This window comes from Excalfactoria chinensis, chromosome 10 (genome assembly GCF_039878825.1).
Source record: "Excalfactoria chinensis isolate bCotChi1 chromosome 10, bCotChi1.hap2, whole genome shotgun sequence".
NCBI lineage: Eukaryota > Metazoa > Chordata > Aves > Galliformes > Phasianidae > Excalfactoria > Excalfactoria chinensis.
In genome coordinates this window covers 1,160,783-1,179,299 of record NC_092834.1, presented here as the reverse complement: position 1 = coordinate 1,179,299, position 18,517 = coordinate 1,160,783, and the positions used below count along the sequence as shown (strand labels likewise).

The 18,517-nt window shown below is 50.2% G+C and overlaps 1 protein-coding gene across 3 annotated transcripts in view; it reads right to left on the bottom strand.

Moving 5' to 3' along the window:
- Positions 1–18,517, bottom strand: part of ITGA11 (integrin subunit alpha 11) — a 33,116-nt gene that overhangs the window by 4,609 nt on the left and 9,990 nt on the right. For all 3 annotated transcript variants that reach the window (XM_072345891.1, XM_072345892.1, XM_072345893.1), the window contains exons 3-20: positions 13,451–13,560; positions 11,912–12,003; positions 11,499–11,613; positions 10,387–10,514; positions 9,314–9,462; positions 8,955–9,099; positions 8,710–8,875; positions 7,986–8,056; positions 7,440–7,584; positions 6,003–6,151; positions 5,621–5,761; positions 5,240–5,443; positions 4,666–4,796; positions 3,858–4,024; positions 3,130–3,272; positions 2,047–2,157; positions 1,381–1,466; positions 622–829 (exon numbers count right to left, since the gene is read on the bottom strand). In XM_072345891.1, coding sequence (XP_072201992.1) covers positions 622–829; positions 1,381–1,466; positions 2,047–2,157; positions 3,130–3,272; positions 3,858–4,024; positions 4,666–4,796; positions 5,240–5,443; positions 5,621–5,761; positions 6,003–6,151; positions 7,440–7,584; positions 7,986–8,056; positions 8,710–8,875; positions 8,955–9,099; positions 9,314–9,462; positions 10,387–10,514; positions 11,499–11,613; positions 11,912–12,003; positions 13,451–13,560 — 2,461 coding nt within the window. The remainder of the gene's footprint in view (positions 1–621; positions 830–1,380; positions 1,467–2,046; positions 2,158–3,129; positions 3,273–3,857; positions 4,025–4,665; positions 4,797–5,239; positions 5,444–5,620; positions 5,762–6,002; positions 6,152–7,439; positions 7,585–7,985; positions 8,057–8,709; positions 8,876–8,954; positions 9,100–9,313; positions 9,463–10,386; positions 10,515–11,498; positions 11,614–11,911; positions 12,004–13,450; positions 13,561–18,517) is intronic.

The following is an 18,517-nucleotide window of genomic DNA, read 5'->3' as shown; positions in this document are numbered from 1 at the left end:
AGCAGCTGTGACACTGGGTTTGGCTGTGGGCACCACTTTATGGCCACGCTCCTCATGAGGTGGGCAAACATCCCTCACAAGAACAAGCAAAGAAAACCCTTCCCATGTATCACTGCAGGGGCAGCCCCTCCACACAGCTCCCGGAGAGCTGCATTTCCAACAAGCCCCTTCCAGCTTTCCCATCTAAATCCTCTTTCAAAGCTTAACTACAGCACTGAACGAATGAAACTGATTGTTCTTGGATCCTTATTCAAGATGATTTTTCTATGCTTCCCCGTGAGCTCTGATCATTGGGAGATACTGTTCTGCACGCTGACCAGATGAGGAGTAATGGTTAATTAGCTCAGCTTGAGGATTGGGTCCCTGCTGCCCAAACACCTCCAGCAATTTGGGAAGCCCCAAGCCTCAAACAGCCCCCACACCTCTGTCAGCAACCTGCCTACTTCTGAGCCATGGCAGCCAGGTGCCCGTGAACAGAGCAACCATTTGATAACCTCACTTGAAATGAAAAACACTTGTATTTCCAAGATAAGGAGCTGAAGAGGCAGCAGATAGCAAGGAGCTAAACACACAAGGTGTAGGACACCTTTCTCCCAACCACCAGGGTTCCCAGCACCGCACCTTGGGGATGAGGCTGGCGAACTGCAGGTTCCTGGAGAAGGAGATGTTGAGCACAGTGCTGTAGGCGTTCTCGCCGCGGTTCTCCAGCACTGCTTCCACAGCCACCCTCCTGCGGGTGCTCTCAATGATGAAGACAGAAGCGTCGAAGGAGAGGCTGAAGGCAGAGCAGGCGGGTGCCGCACGGCGCAGGGCTCTGCTGCAGAACTCCCTGCAGGACAAGGGCAGGATGTAAAATCCCACGGCATCAGTTTGTCACATCCCTGGGTGTTGCTTTTCTTTTTTCCAGGAGCAAGCAAAGCCCTGCAGCCTCAATGGGGGACGTGAAGGAACGCGTCTGTTCCAACACACAACCTCTGAAGTGATTTCCTCAGCAGATGTCACCTCTTTACCACCATGAGCTCAGCGCAGAACCCACTGCCACCAACGCGAGCAGAGGCCCAGGCCCCCTGAGATGACCTTTCAAAGCTCTTTAAGGGATCAGACATAGCATATAATTATTTCTGCTGTGTGAGTCAAGCCTGGCGTTTATCCCCCTGTTATTTTCTGATTTGTCTCTGGGGCCCCAGCACCACGGCATCGGATAGGACTCATTTAGAAATACACCGACCCGTTCCCAGTTGGGACTGGGGATGCTCAGGACTGCTCTGTGCTCTGCCAGCCCCATGCCACCCATAATGGGAGCATCCAAGTTCTCAGTGCGGGACCTGCACTGCTGCTGGGGTTGAGTTGGGGAGCCAGCCCCAGTTGTAGCCAACTCACATAGCACTGGGCACATCGCTTCGGGCATCCAGGACCAGGTCAGGGACACAGTGCTCATCCTCGTTGCAACCGTTCCAGAAAGGGACCTGGTGGGGACAACAAGAGCAGAGCAGTGATGGTTTTGTCCTGGAGAACATCAGGCTGTGCTGCTTACAGGAGGGATGGGGGTGGCAGCCCCAGGGTAAGGTAGCAGATGCTTCCTTTGGGGATAAGCCCACTTACCACACTGATCTCTAAACTGTCCTTGACAGTCACCGGTCCCACCCAGCTCCCAGTACTGCTGGGCAACAGTAATCATGCCTGGTGTGCACCCACCCGTCTGCAGCTAAGCTCCCATGGTTAATGTCTGCTTAAAACCTGGGCTACTGTGGATGTGCACCCCCATAGTGCAGCATCTCCAGCCAGAACTCCCAAATCCCATGGCAAAATTCCTTAGGAATAAGTAATAGAAACACTCAGCATCTGGTGCTTTGCTGGGTTGCCACTGCTGGGTGAATTCTCATAGAATCATAAAAGCACTTGAACTAGAAGGAACCTTTAAAGGCCATCTAGTCCAACTGCCCTGCAAGAAACAGGGACACGTCACAGAGGACAGCAGGGATTCCTTGCTCACACCATTGCAGCCACCCCACTATGTGATGCCCTGAGTGAGGGTGCCTCACATACTGAGACCCGAAGCGAGGTGGGCCAGCCATCATCCAGCACGGGGCCGCTCTCGGGGTGCTCCAGCTTGTAGTCAATGGAGAAAGTCACCGGTTTCACATAGTCAGCTGTGTCCTGCAGCAGGCAGAAAGCAGCGTTGGGGAGGACAGGGCCACTGCTGGCTGTTATTTTATGAAACAAGAATTTACAACGCAGTATCCTTTGTGTGTGATCATCCTCCCTCTCTGGCTAACCTTTACCAAAGGACAGGGACACTGCAAGCCCTGCGGTGCTGAGCAGCACCCACACATGAGCACATCCAGTGGTGCAGGTGGAGGCTGCTCCTGGGCACCTTACACACCAGAGCTGCCCTGGGGTCCATCCCTGGAGCTCATGCAGGTGGTAACAGCATAGCACACACGTTGCTCCAGAAATTCTCTATGTCTGTCATGCCCCAAACACACGATGTGCAGGAGGCTGCTTCAAAGCACGATGCTTCTGGAGCTAAATCCCAAACTCCATCTCTAAGCTCCATTTTCAGAACCAAAAATTTCCCAGAAGTTCATGGCAGTTCAGTCTGGGGTTTGAGGCCTGGCCAGTCTGGCAGCTTCGTTGGCCTCCAAAGAATTCTCATCATTTGCTGGGAATGTTTGAGTTTGGCCAGATTTGTGCATCAGCTTTCCCCCACACATGACATCAAGGATATTGTCGGCTCCCGTGCCTGGGGAGGGGACCATGAGTTTTGGGATGCAGCAGATAGGAGCAGCAGGGGCTGAATGGCTTCCAATGGGAAAAAGTGAATTCGCATTGACTTTAGAGTCAAAGAACCACCCTGATCCAGGCACGGAGTGAGTTCTATCCCCAAGACGTGCACAGAGCAAGCTGGAATGCAGTGCGGCTCCATGACCGAGGCCCATCCTTGACAACATCAAACCCCGAGCAAATAAATCCATGCTCATCAACCAGGCTCCTTCCCAGCCACACAGCCCTCAGCCATCACCTTACGGATGCAAGCTGCTGCATCTCTGCTCTGCACAAAGGGGAGAGCATCCTCCCTCCTGCAGATGCAGTCCTGCAGCAGCGGGATCTCAGCACAGCCCCACTCACCAGCACATGGAAGCGCAGTGTCTCGCAGTGCTCCTGCCCTGCTGGCAGCACCAGTGCTTGTTGTGCATGCCTCTCACCACTCTCATCCAGCAGTGCTCGCGGTGCGTACCGCCGCTCATCGATGGCCGCCTCGTATTGCAGAGCTGCAAAGAAAATGTTGAGTTATGTGCAGGATATGCAAATATTTAGCTCATACATTGACCTGTAACTGCTCTGGAGGTGCTGCTCCCCAGGTGTGCTGTGCTCTCCCAGGTGCACTACAGCAAAGCAACTGAGGGTCCTCAAGTGGTTCCAAGCAGGACAACCTTGCAGCCAGTGTGTGGGGAAGCAAAGGGTTGGTGGCTCTTGAGCTTTGCTCAGGATCAGCTTTTTCCCCATCTGGAGCACCCTGTGAAAGCATTTGCTGCCAGCACTGGGGCTGAGCTGCCCTCATCCTCACTGAGTCCCAGGCACTGGGGTGGATGTGGGGTCACAGCAGCAGCTCACAGTGCTTTCAAAGCAGAGCAGTCTGACAGTAAAGCTGCTCTGAGCTGATCAGAAATGTGCACATCTGGAGTGCAGATGTATCCTGCTGCTGCAGCACAGGGCAAGGGGAGCTCTGCGGGACTGTGCACGTCCTGTTGTCCTGATGGCTGCAAGGCACTGGGACAGCTGTGTCTTGGGGCAGAGGTGAGCAACCTGCAGGGCTGGGAGCCCCCTAAGGAGCACATGGGGGTTCTGCCACTTACCCACACTGGCTGTCTGGAAGTGGGCTGAGAGGAAGATGGCAGTGAAGCAGACGAAGGCTGTCATGCAAGTGGCATCCTTCCCATTGCGCTTACAGTCCTTGGTGAAGATGTTAATCTTGGGTGGCTCGAAGCGGATACTGGCATTGATCTGGACAACGCTGCGGGACCTGAGGGGTGAGCGAATTGCTGCAGCATGGAGCACCTGTTCGTGACCACAGCATCCTACAGAAAGCCCCAGATCTCTAGATTCACCCTTTTCACACTTTTTTCTCAACATGGAGAAGACCAAAGGCAGCATGCAGACCTGCTCTCAGCTCAGCTGTGTAGCTTTGGAAACACAGGGTCTCCTCTATGTATTTGCCCCCTGGTTATGACACTGGAGAAGCTCACTGCTGAGAGCAGGACTTGGTGCCTTGCATGCACACTAGTGCTTCTGCAGCCTCAGGGAGTAGAGCATTTCCACTGAGGCAGCTACCTGCATCCTAAGAGCCCCAAGGAACCTCCCAATTTTAAACATTGATTAACACTTATCGTTGTCTTATTTAATAAGAGTACAAAGAGTCTGGGCAATATCACAGGTGAATACACTGCTTTGAAAGACCCAGGGAAACAATGATGATATTCCATGTAAAACATCCTTGATGTTCTACTAGGACTCAAACGCATCTGGAACCCCACAGCCCCACCAGACAACGGGTGTTATTCTGAAAAGATGGGTCAGGATTTTAGGAGATTATTTTCCTCTGAAAACATGAGCACACTGCAATGGATTTTGGACAGAGGACAGTGCCAAATGAGAGGGACTAACCACAGCACCACAGCGTTCCCCAGGGAGCCGACAGCCAAGTCTATGAGCCCGTCCTCATTCAGGTCCAGCTGTCCATGAACACTGCATCCAAAATACATCAGGCCTGGTCTGAGGTCTGCAGCTGCTATCCGCTGTAAAGCAAGAGGGGAAGGATTGAGTCTGGCTTGTACCTCTGCCTGCAAAGTCAGCATCTGTGAAGTTTGGGTGTTCACATGAGTATGGGTGCACCAAGGTTTGCCGCGGCAGCTCCCCAGGTTACTGAGGATGCCTATTTCCAAGTATTCATCAAACTCAGTTTGTCAGAGGATGTGAGAGGTTTCCCTTTGGAGTCACAATCTGAAAGATTTCTGCTGACATTTATTGTTCCTCATGAGTATTTTTAATATTTTATCTAAAGCAAACTGCTGCACTGAATGCTCTGAACATGTTCTCCATACCATGCATTTGTTTTGCCTTGGGCCCAATGGGACATTGATGGACGTTGACTTCAGACTGGGTGTGGTGAAGCCAATGGCCATCAGTGTCCATGAATACAGTTGATGAAGAATGGAGCCCAAAGCCCTGGGTGCTGTACCTGCTTGTATTTCTTCAGGATGGTCTTCTCGAAGCCAAGGAAGATGTAGATGGCTCCTTGGTGGTCATCTTCCAATGGCGCCCCTATGACAATGTCATTGTAGGAGTCCTGGTTGAGGTCAGGCACAGCAGCAATGCAGGAGCCAAAGCGTGAGTTCTGGTAGCTCTGCAGGTCCTCGAGGGCCCCGCTGGAGACAAAGCGGTTCTGCAAGGAGAAAGTGGGAAATGGCATCAGCAGAAAGCCTGGGAAACCCTAACGGGGAAACAGACAAACCCTAAAGGGGAAACAGAGGTAAGTCCTACAAAATAACAGGTTTGTGGCACATGGGCACCATAATGAGCCACGCTGCTGAGCTCTGTGGTGGCACTGACATGCTTGTACCTCTTGCAGGGTGTAGATGTAGACTTTGCCTCTCTCCCTGCCTTCACTGAAGTACATGGGGGCTCCCACCAGCAGAACGTCTGTGACACCATCGCCATTCACATCCAGAGAGTTGATCTCACTTCCATAGTAGGAGCCGATCTGGTGGAGACAAGAGGTGGATGGTGACCCTGCCTGAAAGAACAGCCCCAGTCCCCTCCTCTCCTACGCCTTCTGGGGCTGCATGTGCAGCAACAGCCTGGAGATCCTCAGCTATTCATATGTTATGATACAAAATGAATGAGGAACATCAATATGGGAGTGCACAACAGCCGGGCAAATCCATGCTGCATGCAGGGAGAGAAGGAGCAGAAGGTGGCGTTGCAGCCATGTCTCACTTTACCTGCTCTCCTTTCAGTGCCTGGTGGATGGTCAGGTTGCGGTTGCTGTGCATGGTGAAGATGATGACCTTCCCTGTGTGGTTGAACCTGGGTGCTCCTGCAACGTAGAGCCGCTCGCGTGCAGTGGACACAACAGAGGAGACAGTGTAACCTGCGGGGTGGGTATGGAATGAGCAAGATCTGCCTCCTGCCTGTCCCATCCTGTATCCTGCACAGAGTCACCTCCACCTGCTGGTAAACTGTGACCAAGGCTTCTCCGACATCACTTAGAGCACAGCCAGCTCCAGGGCTTTGGCATCCATTGAGGCAGCCAGCAAACCCTGTGCAAGACCCATCTCTCAGTGACAGTGAGGCCATTTCACAGCCTTGTATCTCATGGCTTGCTTGAAGGAAAGCAAACCCTAGAAGGATGCATGTGCTGATCTTGCTGCAGAGCCACTACATTGCTTTTCCAGACCCACGTCCAAAGCAATTTGCTTGTGCGAAAGATTTTGCTGATGCTCAGAGTGAAAATTCACAGTGCAATAAAAGCCATGAACCCACCCCAAACACTGCTCAGAAATGTGTATGGGAATAACCCTGCCAAACTAACAACCCCAAGCGATCCCCATTTCTGACCCTGGCATTTCTGCACACCAGGCTGTGGCTTTTGCTGGTGGCTGCAGTTATATTGCTTACACAGAAATATAACAATGGGTCTGACAAACCCCACTTTTCAAACTTGCAGCCTGCTCTGGGTTCCTACAAATTATTTTAGAGCCTCAAAGCACAGCTGGCTCCAAGGCTGGCTCAGATCTCCCAGGGTCACACTGAGCTGAGCTGTGAGTGCCCAGGGGCTGTAGGGGCTCACAGTACCCTTTTCCTTGGGCACTGACCCTGCCTTAGTCTCTGTCTTCTCTGCATATTCCCCTCCTGGGAGGATATTTCTAAGCAGAGCATCAACCTTGAAGCACTCAGACCCCAGGGCAGGGCACACTGGGGCTTTCTTGCTGTTTCTGTCTTTCCCACTGCTTCCAGTAAGGAGAGGAGAGCCTGGGGCTCTTGGTGTCCTGGTGGGTGAGCAGCCCCCAATCTCAGCACACACAGCCTGGGTAGAGGCTTCATTTTGCAAACCAGCCCAGGATCCTCACTGCAGGACTCCCACACATGGAACAGATTAGCACAGCAGGTATTTCCTCCCCGGGCATGAAATTTCATCAGTGTTTTTTAAGCTGTTCCAGTAAGCATTGGGGATGACCTGGGCTCAAGCTCCTCCTGCACCAAAATCACATTTGTGCTGCGTGATGCAGTTGCTGCGGGGCTCTCCCTTGGCACTGAGGTTACCAGCAGTATGGGCATTACCCCTGACATTAGCAGCTCTTCCCAACTCGGGTAGCATTTTGTGCTTCCTATTACTGAGCACCAAATCCCAGCTGCAGAGCCCAGCCAAGCTGCCTCACCGAGGTACGCGCCGTGATTCTTCAGCTCCTCAGGGAACTCCTGCAGGTAAGACTCACGTAGTGGGATCACCTTCCCACTGCTGGTCTCCTTCAGCACAGCCCCATTCCAGTCATAGGCACCCACAGCGCCCAGCAGGATCCCATCCTGCAGAGATGGCATGGTCAGCACAACATCCAGGACATTCACATTGCATCTCATTTGGTTCCCTTTTATTTTTAAAGCTTCTTTTCCTGCTATTTCTTGCTCATCAGAGATGATTCTCCCACTTTTTGCTTGTATGGGTGAAGGTGACTCCTGAGTGAGGACCTCACAGCCTAAGAGGCTGGCTTTGTGGGATCCCTAAACACCCAGATTCTAGGCTATCATAGAAGCATTAAGGCTGAAAAAGACCTCCAAGATCCCCAGCCCATCCCACCATGCCTACTGCCCACATCCCCACAGCTCTGGAACACCCCCAGGGACAGTGACCCCAGCACTCCTTGTGCCAAAGCAGCACACACTTCACACCCCCTTTGGGGTTGAACGAAGCAGTTTTACCCTCTTACCTCCACAATGTGTGATGAGAATCCAGTCTGGGACATCTCCAATCCAAAGGAAATTTCATTCTTGTTGGTTCCTTAAAAAGGATAAGAAGGGATTTAATGCAAAATTCTCCTGTAGGGGATGACATTGGTTTGAATGGGATGAGAGCACCTCCACCCTGCTGAGCACAAATGACGTCAGCTGGCACAAATACCTCGCAGTTACCACAATTACACACATTTGTGCTGCTAATGAGCCATTGAATAAATACAGACTAAATAGTGTGAGCGCTGCCTCTGCGCAGCTGCCTTGTTTCCTAGCTGCAAATTGCAGGGTCACGTTAAAAAAATTTTTAAAAAATGTGGATTCAAAGGGTTTTGTTTCATTGCATTGGATGAAATTCCTCAACCAGTGAGATATTGTACCATGGAGAAGTACTGGGCCGGCTGAGGTAGCTGATGGGGAGGTTAGGAGCTGGATTAACCAAAATTCCCCCAAATCTTCTTTCTTTTATGTTCAGTGAAAGCCTTCCATCTTCGGTTTCAATGCTTTGTCCCAGTATGCACTTTCCTTACGAAATGGAGATAATTCAGCAGTGAAAACCAAAAGCTCACCCCCTGTTTGCTCAGCCTAGGCCATCCTAGGGTGTGAGCATCAAATGGAGGCATAGGCATCTGTGCTCTGTGGCTATCACAGCTCCCATTGGCTGGGTTGGAATCTGGGGAGGGCAGGGAAGGCATTACTCACCTTCCAGGCTGAAAATCCTTTCCCCAAGAGCATCCACGATGTCTTTAAGTGCCGCTTCATCCGTGACATTGAAGAAATGTTTGTCATCGGGGTCACTCGCTATGAATTTAATTTCATTCAGAAAGGCTTCGGGATTGATTCCTCTTCTGTTATAATAACCCAACACCTGGGGTGGAGGAAGGGATGAGGAGGTCAGGTGTTTTCATGCCATGGACAGAACTGTCCCGAAGCACCCCGCTACTCACTGCCACCGCGTATCTGGTGACGTTGTCCTTCTCGCTGTCCTCAATCACCTTCTCCAGGTCTGGGCTGTCGTGCGACTCTCCATCTGTGATTACAATCATTACTCTCTTTGCCCCTTTCCGGCCACCTTTCTGAAACGCTTCCGAGCTGCAATTGAAGAGATGCCCTGGGCTGCTCAGAGTCACCGCAGGGGTCACAGCCACCCCGATGTGTCCCCAAGGCGGTGCCCTGCATCCCAGCTGCATCCCTGTGCCCACGCTTTGCAGACTGCAGGGAGGGATGGAGTGCGATGAAGGAGAGAAGGGAAGAAGGCACTGAGTTTAAACTTATGGGGATGAAGGTGAACGTGAGGGATTTTTACCGAGCAAACTCTATCCCGTAGGCAGTCCTGGTCTCTGTCCCTCCTCTTTGTTCTATGTGGCTGGCAGCTGCTACCACGTCTTTTACAGACCTGTAGTCATTTAAATGGAACTCGTGGACCACGTCTTCTCCATACTGAACAACTCCGACCTAGGGAGCACAGACACGTCACAACAAAACCTGCTGCATAGTGGGGCACACCAACTGGAAGGGAAGCTTTTCCAGCCCTGCAAAGTGGCAGATCTATGGCATGGATGTATTGTATAGGCTGGGAACAACAACCCAAGCAAAAGTTGGGCCAATCCAAAAGGGAAAAGAAAAGTAGTAAAAGACAAATCAAGGGGTATTTTGCCAGGGTTTGGGGCTAGCTGTGACAACCGAAATGCTGGATCTGAGACTGTCTGGAGCTGTGCTCACCTACTGAAGAGAAAGCCATTCAGAGCAGTGACACAGCAATTCAGAGCTCATTGTGCTCCATTAGCAGAGGCAGCACCTGAGCATCCCCAGCCCTGCTGGGACCCGACCTCCCCAGCAGCCTGCAGCTACCCTCAGCATCTCTATTTGCTCCAGTTTTCCCTCTGTGGGACCATAGATAATGTACAATTTTGTTTCCATTTTCTGCCTGCTATTGCCCACTCTGGATATATAGGTGTGGGATGATGCAGCCGTGCTGTGATCCAGTGCAGAACTGCACCACCTCCTTTAGGACCCACTGGGGGTTATCTGTGCAAAGTGCTGAGGAATCAGCAGTGGCCATAACACCTCCCTCCTCCCTTTCCTCATCACAGAGCCGTGCAAAATCCCTGCACAAATAAGTGCACAATTATGTCTGCCCAGGGCAATGCTCCTACATTTCCATATGATTTCATCCTCCCCATGCGTGGTCGGGGTGTGGGTTGCTGTGCTCCCCATAGCTCATTTAGAGACATTAATGTGAGCATTATTTCCACGGGCTCAGCATCACGATACATGCATCCAATGCTCACACTGAGGACGCACGGTGCCAGATTACGGCATTCTGTCCAAACAGAGACCTTGCACAAAGCCACCACACGGCAGCACCTGAGGCCTTACTTGGATCTGGCCGGGCCCGATGTAAAACTTTTTCAAGATGTTGATCAGGAAGTGCTGAACTTCAACCCAGGGATAAATGCTGTTTGATCCGTCCAGGACGATGATTATGTCCATGTATGTCTGGCATCCTGCGAAAGATACGCGGCGCGGTACTGAAAGGCCTTGGCAGCCCTTGAGAAGTGGGGATTTATGGCCCCCTTCCTTGCCATCAGGTACTCGCTCTGATGATTTGATTGGAAAAAAAACATCTTACTTCAATCCTTCATAAAGCCCTTCTGGGTGTATTCACTCCAGCAGGGCAGAAAGAAGCCACGTGCATCCTCCCTGCCAAGAGCAGTCTGAATAGCTAAGAACAGCACCCTGCAGTGGATTTTCTAATTCAGATTCAACCCTCCATCCTGTCTCATACGGCCCTCTTTATAAAACATCAATTTGCAACGAGAGCAAGAGGCATCTGATCATAACGAGGGAAGCAACACCTGAAATTTGGTGCTGGGGTCTGTCCCACTGCCTCTGCCACCCAAACCTCCCCTTTCCTTCCTATGCCAGGCTGAGAAGAAGGAGTGTTGGCAGAGCTGAGACCCTGGGACAGCCCTCTGTAATTTCCCACCACCCACAGGAAAGCCAGGAAGCTTGTTTAATATCTCAAAATCAAATCGTGCCCCCAGATCTACAAATTGGGGCCAGGATATTTAGCTTCCAGTCAATGAGCTCTTTGTTTTATGTGGCCAAGTCCTGAATTCTTTCCCTATTTTGCCTTCTGAGCTGCACTGATAAAATATTCTGGATGCTTTTTCATTCTGCTTTTGGAAGAATGAGGTATTTTTGTCTTCCTCGGGTGTCAGTCAGAAGGAAAATGTTTACCAGATGTCTGTGCTCGTAACCCCCTTTGAATCACTGCCCTGCAATAATTTCCTTTGCTATCTCTCCTTCTCGCAAGCACCGACAGAGCTTTGTTTTCTTAACAGTATTGAAGTGCTCAGGGAGCAGAAACTTATGCCAGCTCCAAGCATAGAATCACAGACTTGTAGGGGTTGGAAGGGACCTGTGCAGAACATCAAGTCCCAACCCCACAGGGTGAGGGTTAGAGGGCATGAGAGAGTCTCTCCTACTTTGCAAAGCTGGGGCCACCGTCTTGGCGAATCGGAAGTTGGCGTTGACACGGGAGCACATCCCGGTGGTGTAGTAGGAGCTGCCACACTCATGGGACCAGAGAGGGCTGCAGGCCTGGGGGAATGGGAGACAGCATCAGGGATGGTCCTGGGAATGGCAGCTTTTCATTGTGTGGGGAAGCAAGAGCTCAAAGCATCGCTTGGAGTGTCACCATCACCACCACCACCACCTTCACCACCATGCAGAGCTGGCAGCTGCCCACCACCCAGATCCTGAACCGCCAATGGGGCATGCTGAGAGCTGGGAAAGCATTTGCACATGTGCATCTTTATAAACATGAATAAAAATATGTGCTCAAGCGTGTCTGCATGCATTCATACACGAGCAGAGCTGAGGGTCCCCCCACTCTCACCAGGAAGCTGCTGTCCTTGGGGTTGGTGGCCAGGCTCAGTCCCAGGCGCATGTTGTCCTTGCGCTCAGACACGTTGGACAGAGTGACTCTTCCTTTGGAGAGAGGACACGGTTAGCTGCTGCTTGCCTGCATGGGGCATCCCTGCCACGAGAGCCGGGGCACACAGAGCTGCAGTTTGTGCTTTCCCTTTTGTTTTTGAAGCAGATTCTCAAGATAAGGCTTTTTTTTTTCCCCTTTCTTTCTTTTTTTCTTTGGCCACAACAAACAAAGAGAAATGCCTTCTGGGAATGAAACTGTGAGTCACAGACTCTTACGTAGGAAGTCCTTAGGAGAGAAACCCCTCTGAGCAGCTCTAGCACGTCGTCCTTTAATGTTGGGCCAGCATGCATTTATATTTGTGCCTTTCTTTCATTTCCCATGTTACAGTCCAGAAACCAGGAACGGCCCATGGGGCAACCCTTTATTTTGGTTAACATGAATAGCATTTAGCTTTGACAAAAACACTGTCTAACCCTTTCATTCCCCCAGTGCAGCTTCACGAGCGCATCCAAGCTCCCTCCACTCAAGCTGAGGTTATTTAACCATCACTGATGCCCACTGAGCTGGGCTGGGAATCCAGGTGGGGCCCATGGGGCTGATGGAGATAATAGAGACAACAGGAATGATGGGGATGATGGAGGCAATGGGACAATGTCCCTGCCAGCCTTGCTGGCTCCTGTGGCAGTCAACTGTTGTCCTGCTCTGCACACCTTGGCCATGCAGAAATGCCTGGGGTCACTGCAGGTCAGCCCTGGGCTTGTTTTTACTCACGTAGCCTCAATGCTAAGTAGACAAGATAAGAAAAGTAAAAACAGAGTGTGCTCTCTGAACTGTTTTTGTTTTTTGTTTTCTTTTTTCATTCGAAACTTGTTTCCAATGGAGAAAGAGAACTTCTTAGCAAAACTCAAATTTACATGAGAGGTTTATTCACTGGAAAAATCTTGAAGTTCTCATAAAACAAAACAAAACAAATAATAGTAATAAGAAGAAACCACAGTGTTTTCAAACTAAACCATATTCGCTTCCAATCAATCAAACGCTGTGGATGAGCCAAAGATCCTTCTCTCTTATCATCTCTGGTAGGAACCCATAACAGTTCAGATGAATGATGATGATAAATAAAGTGCAAACTTCTGCTCTGCTGTGAAACCACCCGAGACTTTGCCCCTAAGCCACAGAGATGTTTCTCAAGACCCTGGGAAAGTCTCAGGCTCTCACATTCCCACTGACACGGGACAATGTGGGGAACTCATCCCCCAGCCTGGGACATCCCACTCTTTGCATGGCTGGTGTGTGATGAGATTGAGGCGGTCGTTACCCACTGCTGACTTTGTCCTGAATGAAAGAATCAAGCAATTTCAGCTCTATTAACTAAATAGCTTTTTAATTCCATCCTGACTTGCTTCATTTTATCCCAGTGATGCTTAAAACTCAGCTCCAGGTATCACACAAACACCTGAAATAACGACCCAGCCCCATCTGTGCCCTGGGATGCAGTACCTAGGTTGAGCTTGGTGCAGTTGCTGTGAGTGTCGCTGGTCACCGGGCACTTGTAGACGTCTCCTGTCTTCTGCTGTCCGTTGGTCTCATAGGGGGCCCCCACCACCAGCCTGAAAGAAAAGGCATCTGTCAGTGTCCCAGGGCTGACTTTTCATCAGCCCTGAATATTCTTCACTAAAAAGATAAAAAAATAAATAAATGAATTGTCAGGAGATTTGCTCCACCCTGGGGTTACTCACTTATGACCAGCACAGAGTGGTCCGGTGGTAACCAGCTCAGAGGCAGGCAAGGATGCTGGGCATCCATCTGTACATTGAAAAGATCAGAGGTTTATCAGCTGATAGAAGCATGTAGAGCCAGAAAGGCTGTGGGATGCGTCTGGCACATTGCAAGCATTTTTCTCACTTTCTTGTGGACTTGACCAGACTGGAACAAAGCAGCAAACCAAAGGAGGAGAAGAGCAGGACCTGAGGAATTTGGCCCTTTCTTCCAGGCCTGTTCAAAAATAACCTGAACCACGGGTTTCTGGCACCTTCTGCTCCCAACGTGTTAGCCCAAAATAAATCTAGTCCACTGCATTTTGCTTTAAGAACCCATTGGTGGATGCAGCCATCCCCATCCGGATTGCTGAACACACAGGACCTCTTTTGTTCTGGGCTGCCCTACACAACAGCTGGCAAAGCCACTGTTTTCAGCACAGATGTTCCCAGTTAGGACAGAATTGGTAATTTTTTTAAACACTGCTTCTACAAAGACAGAAAGCGCTCGTTCTTGTATCCCATCGCTACTAAAAGGGATTGCTCACCAACAGAAAACCTTCAAAACCTAAGAAGTATTTAAAGACTCCCGTGGAAATACTTCCTGTCTTACCGCCTCACTGCTAACGAGGAGATTAATTAGGATAAAATAGCAACCATCTGGAACCATGTTCAATGGCATCCAGAGGTTCTGGTACCTTCTTCTGGATGTGCACAAGGAGTTTGCTCACAGCTTTCTGCTTCTACCACACAGATGATTACGGTCAGAAAAAAAAGAAGGCAACAGACGTGAGAGGTGAAAAGATGTTGGGGTGGAAGTCAGAAAAAGAACTTGGAGATGAGAAGAAATGAAGGTTGAGGCATCTCGAAGGAGGATGTCCTCATTTGTTCCCTCCTCATTCCCCAAGAATGGAACACAGATGGGATTTAACAGGAACTTGGAGCACCTTCACCTTGGTGGCCCCCAACGCACTGTGTCCAGGATCCCTCTGGGGCTGCAGGATACGTGCTCCCCAGCTCAGGAATTACCCACCCCATGGGAAAATCCAACCTGGGAATCTCCTACTAATTAATACTCCAATACCACCATTATCACGCTATCCATTAATTAATAGTTACCAGCATTCAACAGCAATGTGTAAAGCAAGAGACAGTGGTGACAGCAGAACAGCCCATCCCACCCATTCCCCAGCCCTACATCATGCCTGGAGGCTCAAAGAAAGTCCAGATATTTACAGCCACTGCCATAAATGCAGCGGAAATGCACGAAGGGGTTGAGAAGCTCACAAAGATGGATTTTTTGCTTTCCAAAGACAATAGTATTGTTTTTCCTCTTGGGTTAAATAGAAGTGATTAATTAGCTGAAGATGTCCAATTCCCGTGGAAAATTGGCAGCTCAGGAGGAGGCTTTTGCAGCTGTTGGGAAGGTGAAGGTGCAGCCTGTGGGATCAGGGGAACATCCCCCCAAGGCAGCGATGCCAGCTTATGGGTTATCAACCCCTCCTTGTGCTTTGTAAACTTATGCTCTAAATTGTTACAAAACTTCCTAGAATGCCCTATCTCAGATGACCCAAATCCCATGAGAGCATCCTGCTATCCCTTGCCATGCCATCCTGGGTAACCCCAAATCCTCCCCTTGCACTCCCAGTGGTCCAGAGCAAGCAAAGTCCCCTGCAAAGCGCAGAGCAGTGGCCTTGCATCATGCTTTGGCTAATAAAGGAAGATTTAAGAGCAAATAAGAACCAAACAAGCCCTCCCTTGCTTTCCTTTTCATGCGGTCCTTATGGGGAAAACAAAAGAAAAAAAAAAAAAAAGAAAAGAAAGGAATTTAATGTGAAGCACATAGACTGCTCAGAGCAACATGACTGAGGACATATTTGTAACATTCTTCCCTGGGAAAAAAGCTGAAAACAGGGATGTTGATGGAAATGCCCACGTTGTGTCTTCTCGCCTGATGCAGTAAGAACCGACTTGCTGGATTTGCTTCTGTTGGACCACTAAACCCACGCTCTGTCCTGCTTCATGATCCTGCATGAGCCATGGCTGCGTCCATGGCTGCAGACTATGCAAGGCCCACACTGAACAAAACAATGCAAATCTGGGAATTCATGGTGGTATATGTATATATTTTTGCACTGTTTGCAATGCTTTCACTGCATGGAAACATGGGTGGCAGCACAAAACCTGAAAGACAACAGTACTGCGGTGTCTGGAATAGCTGGAATCCTGGCTGCTTGGTACCAAACAACACTTCACTTTTTTCTCCCCTTAGCCAAACTATCTGGTGTAATTCCCTGCTAATTCATGCAGGTTATCTCAGTAATGAACCCGGGAAGCGATGCTTGGCTGGAGCACACCTTCCCCAAAACCATCCAGATGTGATTTGAAGGTGCTGAGAGTTGGAGAACCCATTATTTCAATGAGGAACGTGTTGCAGAGCTTACCCCTTTCCCCTCTCCCCATGCAAAAGAGAGGTGTGATCACTGCTGGTGCATTGCACCCCAAATTTAGGATGCCTGGGAGCCCCTTATGACCTTCTGACTAAAGGGAGCGGCTCCCTGCACGCCATGGAGAGGTTGCAAAGCTCGTTCTGAGTCCCAAGATGTTTTGATTAAATGGAAAGAAGTTGGGAAAAGAAGGTATGTCTCGCTGGTGATCTGGGAATGCAGGGATTAGGGAGGAATGGAGAAGAAACTATGCTTTTCGCAGGATTTTTCAATCAATGGGACACTTAATCTCCTGCAAGGCAAATTCACTTGGAGTTAATTTATTCAAGATGGGACTGGATGAAGAAGTTATTAAGGGGGTTCAGGAAAGGGAGAGTTGAGCAGTGGAAAACTTTAAGTTGGTTTGTGGCTGCTTGGACTGGACACAGGAGGGGAATGGACTTCAAGGTATTTCTCTCTATGCTGGCAAGGGTGGAGAAAAACATCAGGGGGAGACTTCAAGGAGATCACGGTGGGTCCAGAAGCATTGTTCCAATGTTCCGTCCCAGGGAAGAATTGCCCACCTTGCTTTAGATGGCGTTGGAGAAACATGGCAGAGTTCAGCCCTTGTGCTCCTGGGCATAAGCTCCATCCCTGTCTCCTCCTAGTACCCATCTGCAAGGGAACAGCCCACAGGAAGCTGTCCTGCTGCCTTCGATGAGCACAGACACCCTCACTGCTTCTTTTCCTAAGGGTTGATTGGTGTTTTCCCCACTGCATAACAAACCCTCTCATTGCAAAATGAAACATAAACACATCTGCAGCCCAACCAGCTGCTCAGGTCGAGCCGGGAGGGGGTGCTCCTAATTACACAGTGCTGCTCTGTGTGCATGCCATGGCTGTGCCACCTCCACCCATTGCAGCCTTGTAATGGGAAGGGGCCTCCAACAGGACATGGGACCAAAGACCAAGCCATGCAGCTGCCCTTTCTGCCATAACAATCCCATAGACATTGCAAGAAGCAAAATGACTGGAGCTCTCCCTAAAATAGTGCATGACGGGTGTGTTGCAGAACACGGCTGAGGAACTCGCAGAATACTGTGGTCAGAAATAATGATACTTTCTTGTTTTTCCTGGTGTAATTTTTTCCTTTTACGTAGGGTTATGGCAACCCAGGAGTGTTTACAGGCAGGGCCCCGGGGCTGTGGGTTTCCACCATGATGTTTGGGCGGCTGGTTGGGGCATCAGGCACCACGTCCATTCTGACCCCAGAGCTGATTTCTACTGGAAGCTTCCAAAGCAAACCCTGATCTCTGACACCGGCTCTCACTGGCTGCCTCTCGCTTTCCCAAATTGCCCATTATCATCAGAAAATATTGCTCCTGGGGGTTCCCATACCACCATTAGATCACCAGCTCCATCCTGCAGCTGTGCGGTACTCTGAGACCACCCAACCCTAAATAGCAAAGAAACGACCACAAAGGCCTTTTTATGGTCCAGCAATATGGGATAGGAAGGAGTAACACCATCTCCATTCATAAAGATCTGCTACACGGTATCTATAGCTTCAATTTTCCTCCCGGATTTGAGGTAGGCTGAAAGAATGCACCCATCAGCTCTGCAGGAGGACCTGCTCCTCTCTTCTTTAAGACCTGCCATGAGGAGCACAGGACAGTTTTCCAAGTGAACCAAAGGCTTTCTAAAAAAAATAATTCTAAGAAATACAAATGGTAGGATCTAAGCTTGTGGCTGATGCCATCCAGCCCTGGAGCTGGTGAGAACCAGCTGGAAGATCTTCACCAAGGATGTCTAATGTCCCATGTCCTCCATAGAGCACTGAGACAGCCCTGAGGAGCCAGGTGATGCTACTAACAGAGCCCTGGGGTTCTCACAGCTAAAGCCCACTGAATCACACACAAAATTACACAGAACCAGGGATGGGCCCTGAACACAGGAGGGTAGACTGGGGCTGCAGTGCATCCCCCCATCCCCAGCATGGTGGGAGGGAGCGCTGGGAGCAGACGTTTCTCTGCACCGAAGGAATGCTCTGCAGCTATGTACCCTTTCACCAAAATAATCCCAGCACTCGAGCACTGGCCAAACCACAGGAGAGTTGCAGCCAAGAAAGCCTCACAGTAGTAGGGAAATAGCAAAACCTTTAACTGTTTTTCCAGATCAGCACAATTATAGCTTTAAATCCACTGAGCAGATTTTTCTCTCCTCTCCCTCCTCCTTTTTCCCTCACGAGTGCTCAGACTGGAAACGTCACGTCTGTCTCTGGGGCTGCTCTATGGGCACTGAGGGGGGGGGTCTTCATTCCCAGGAGCCCTTCTGCTGCTGTATGGCCAAACCCCACAGCAGAGCAGAGCTTTGCAGCACTGCAT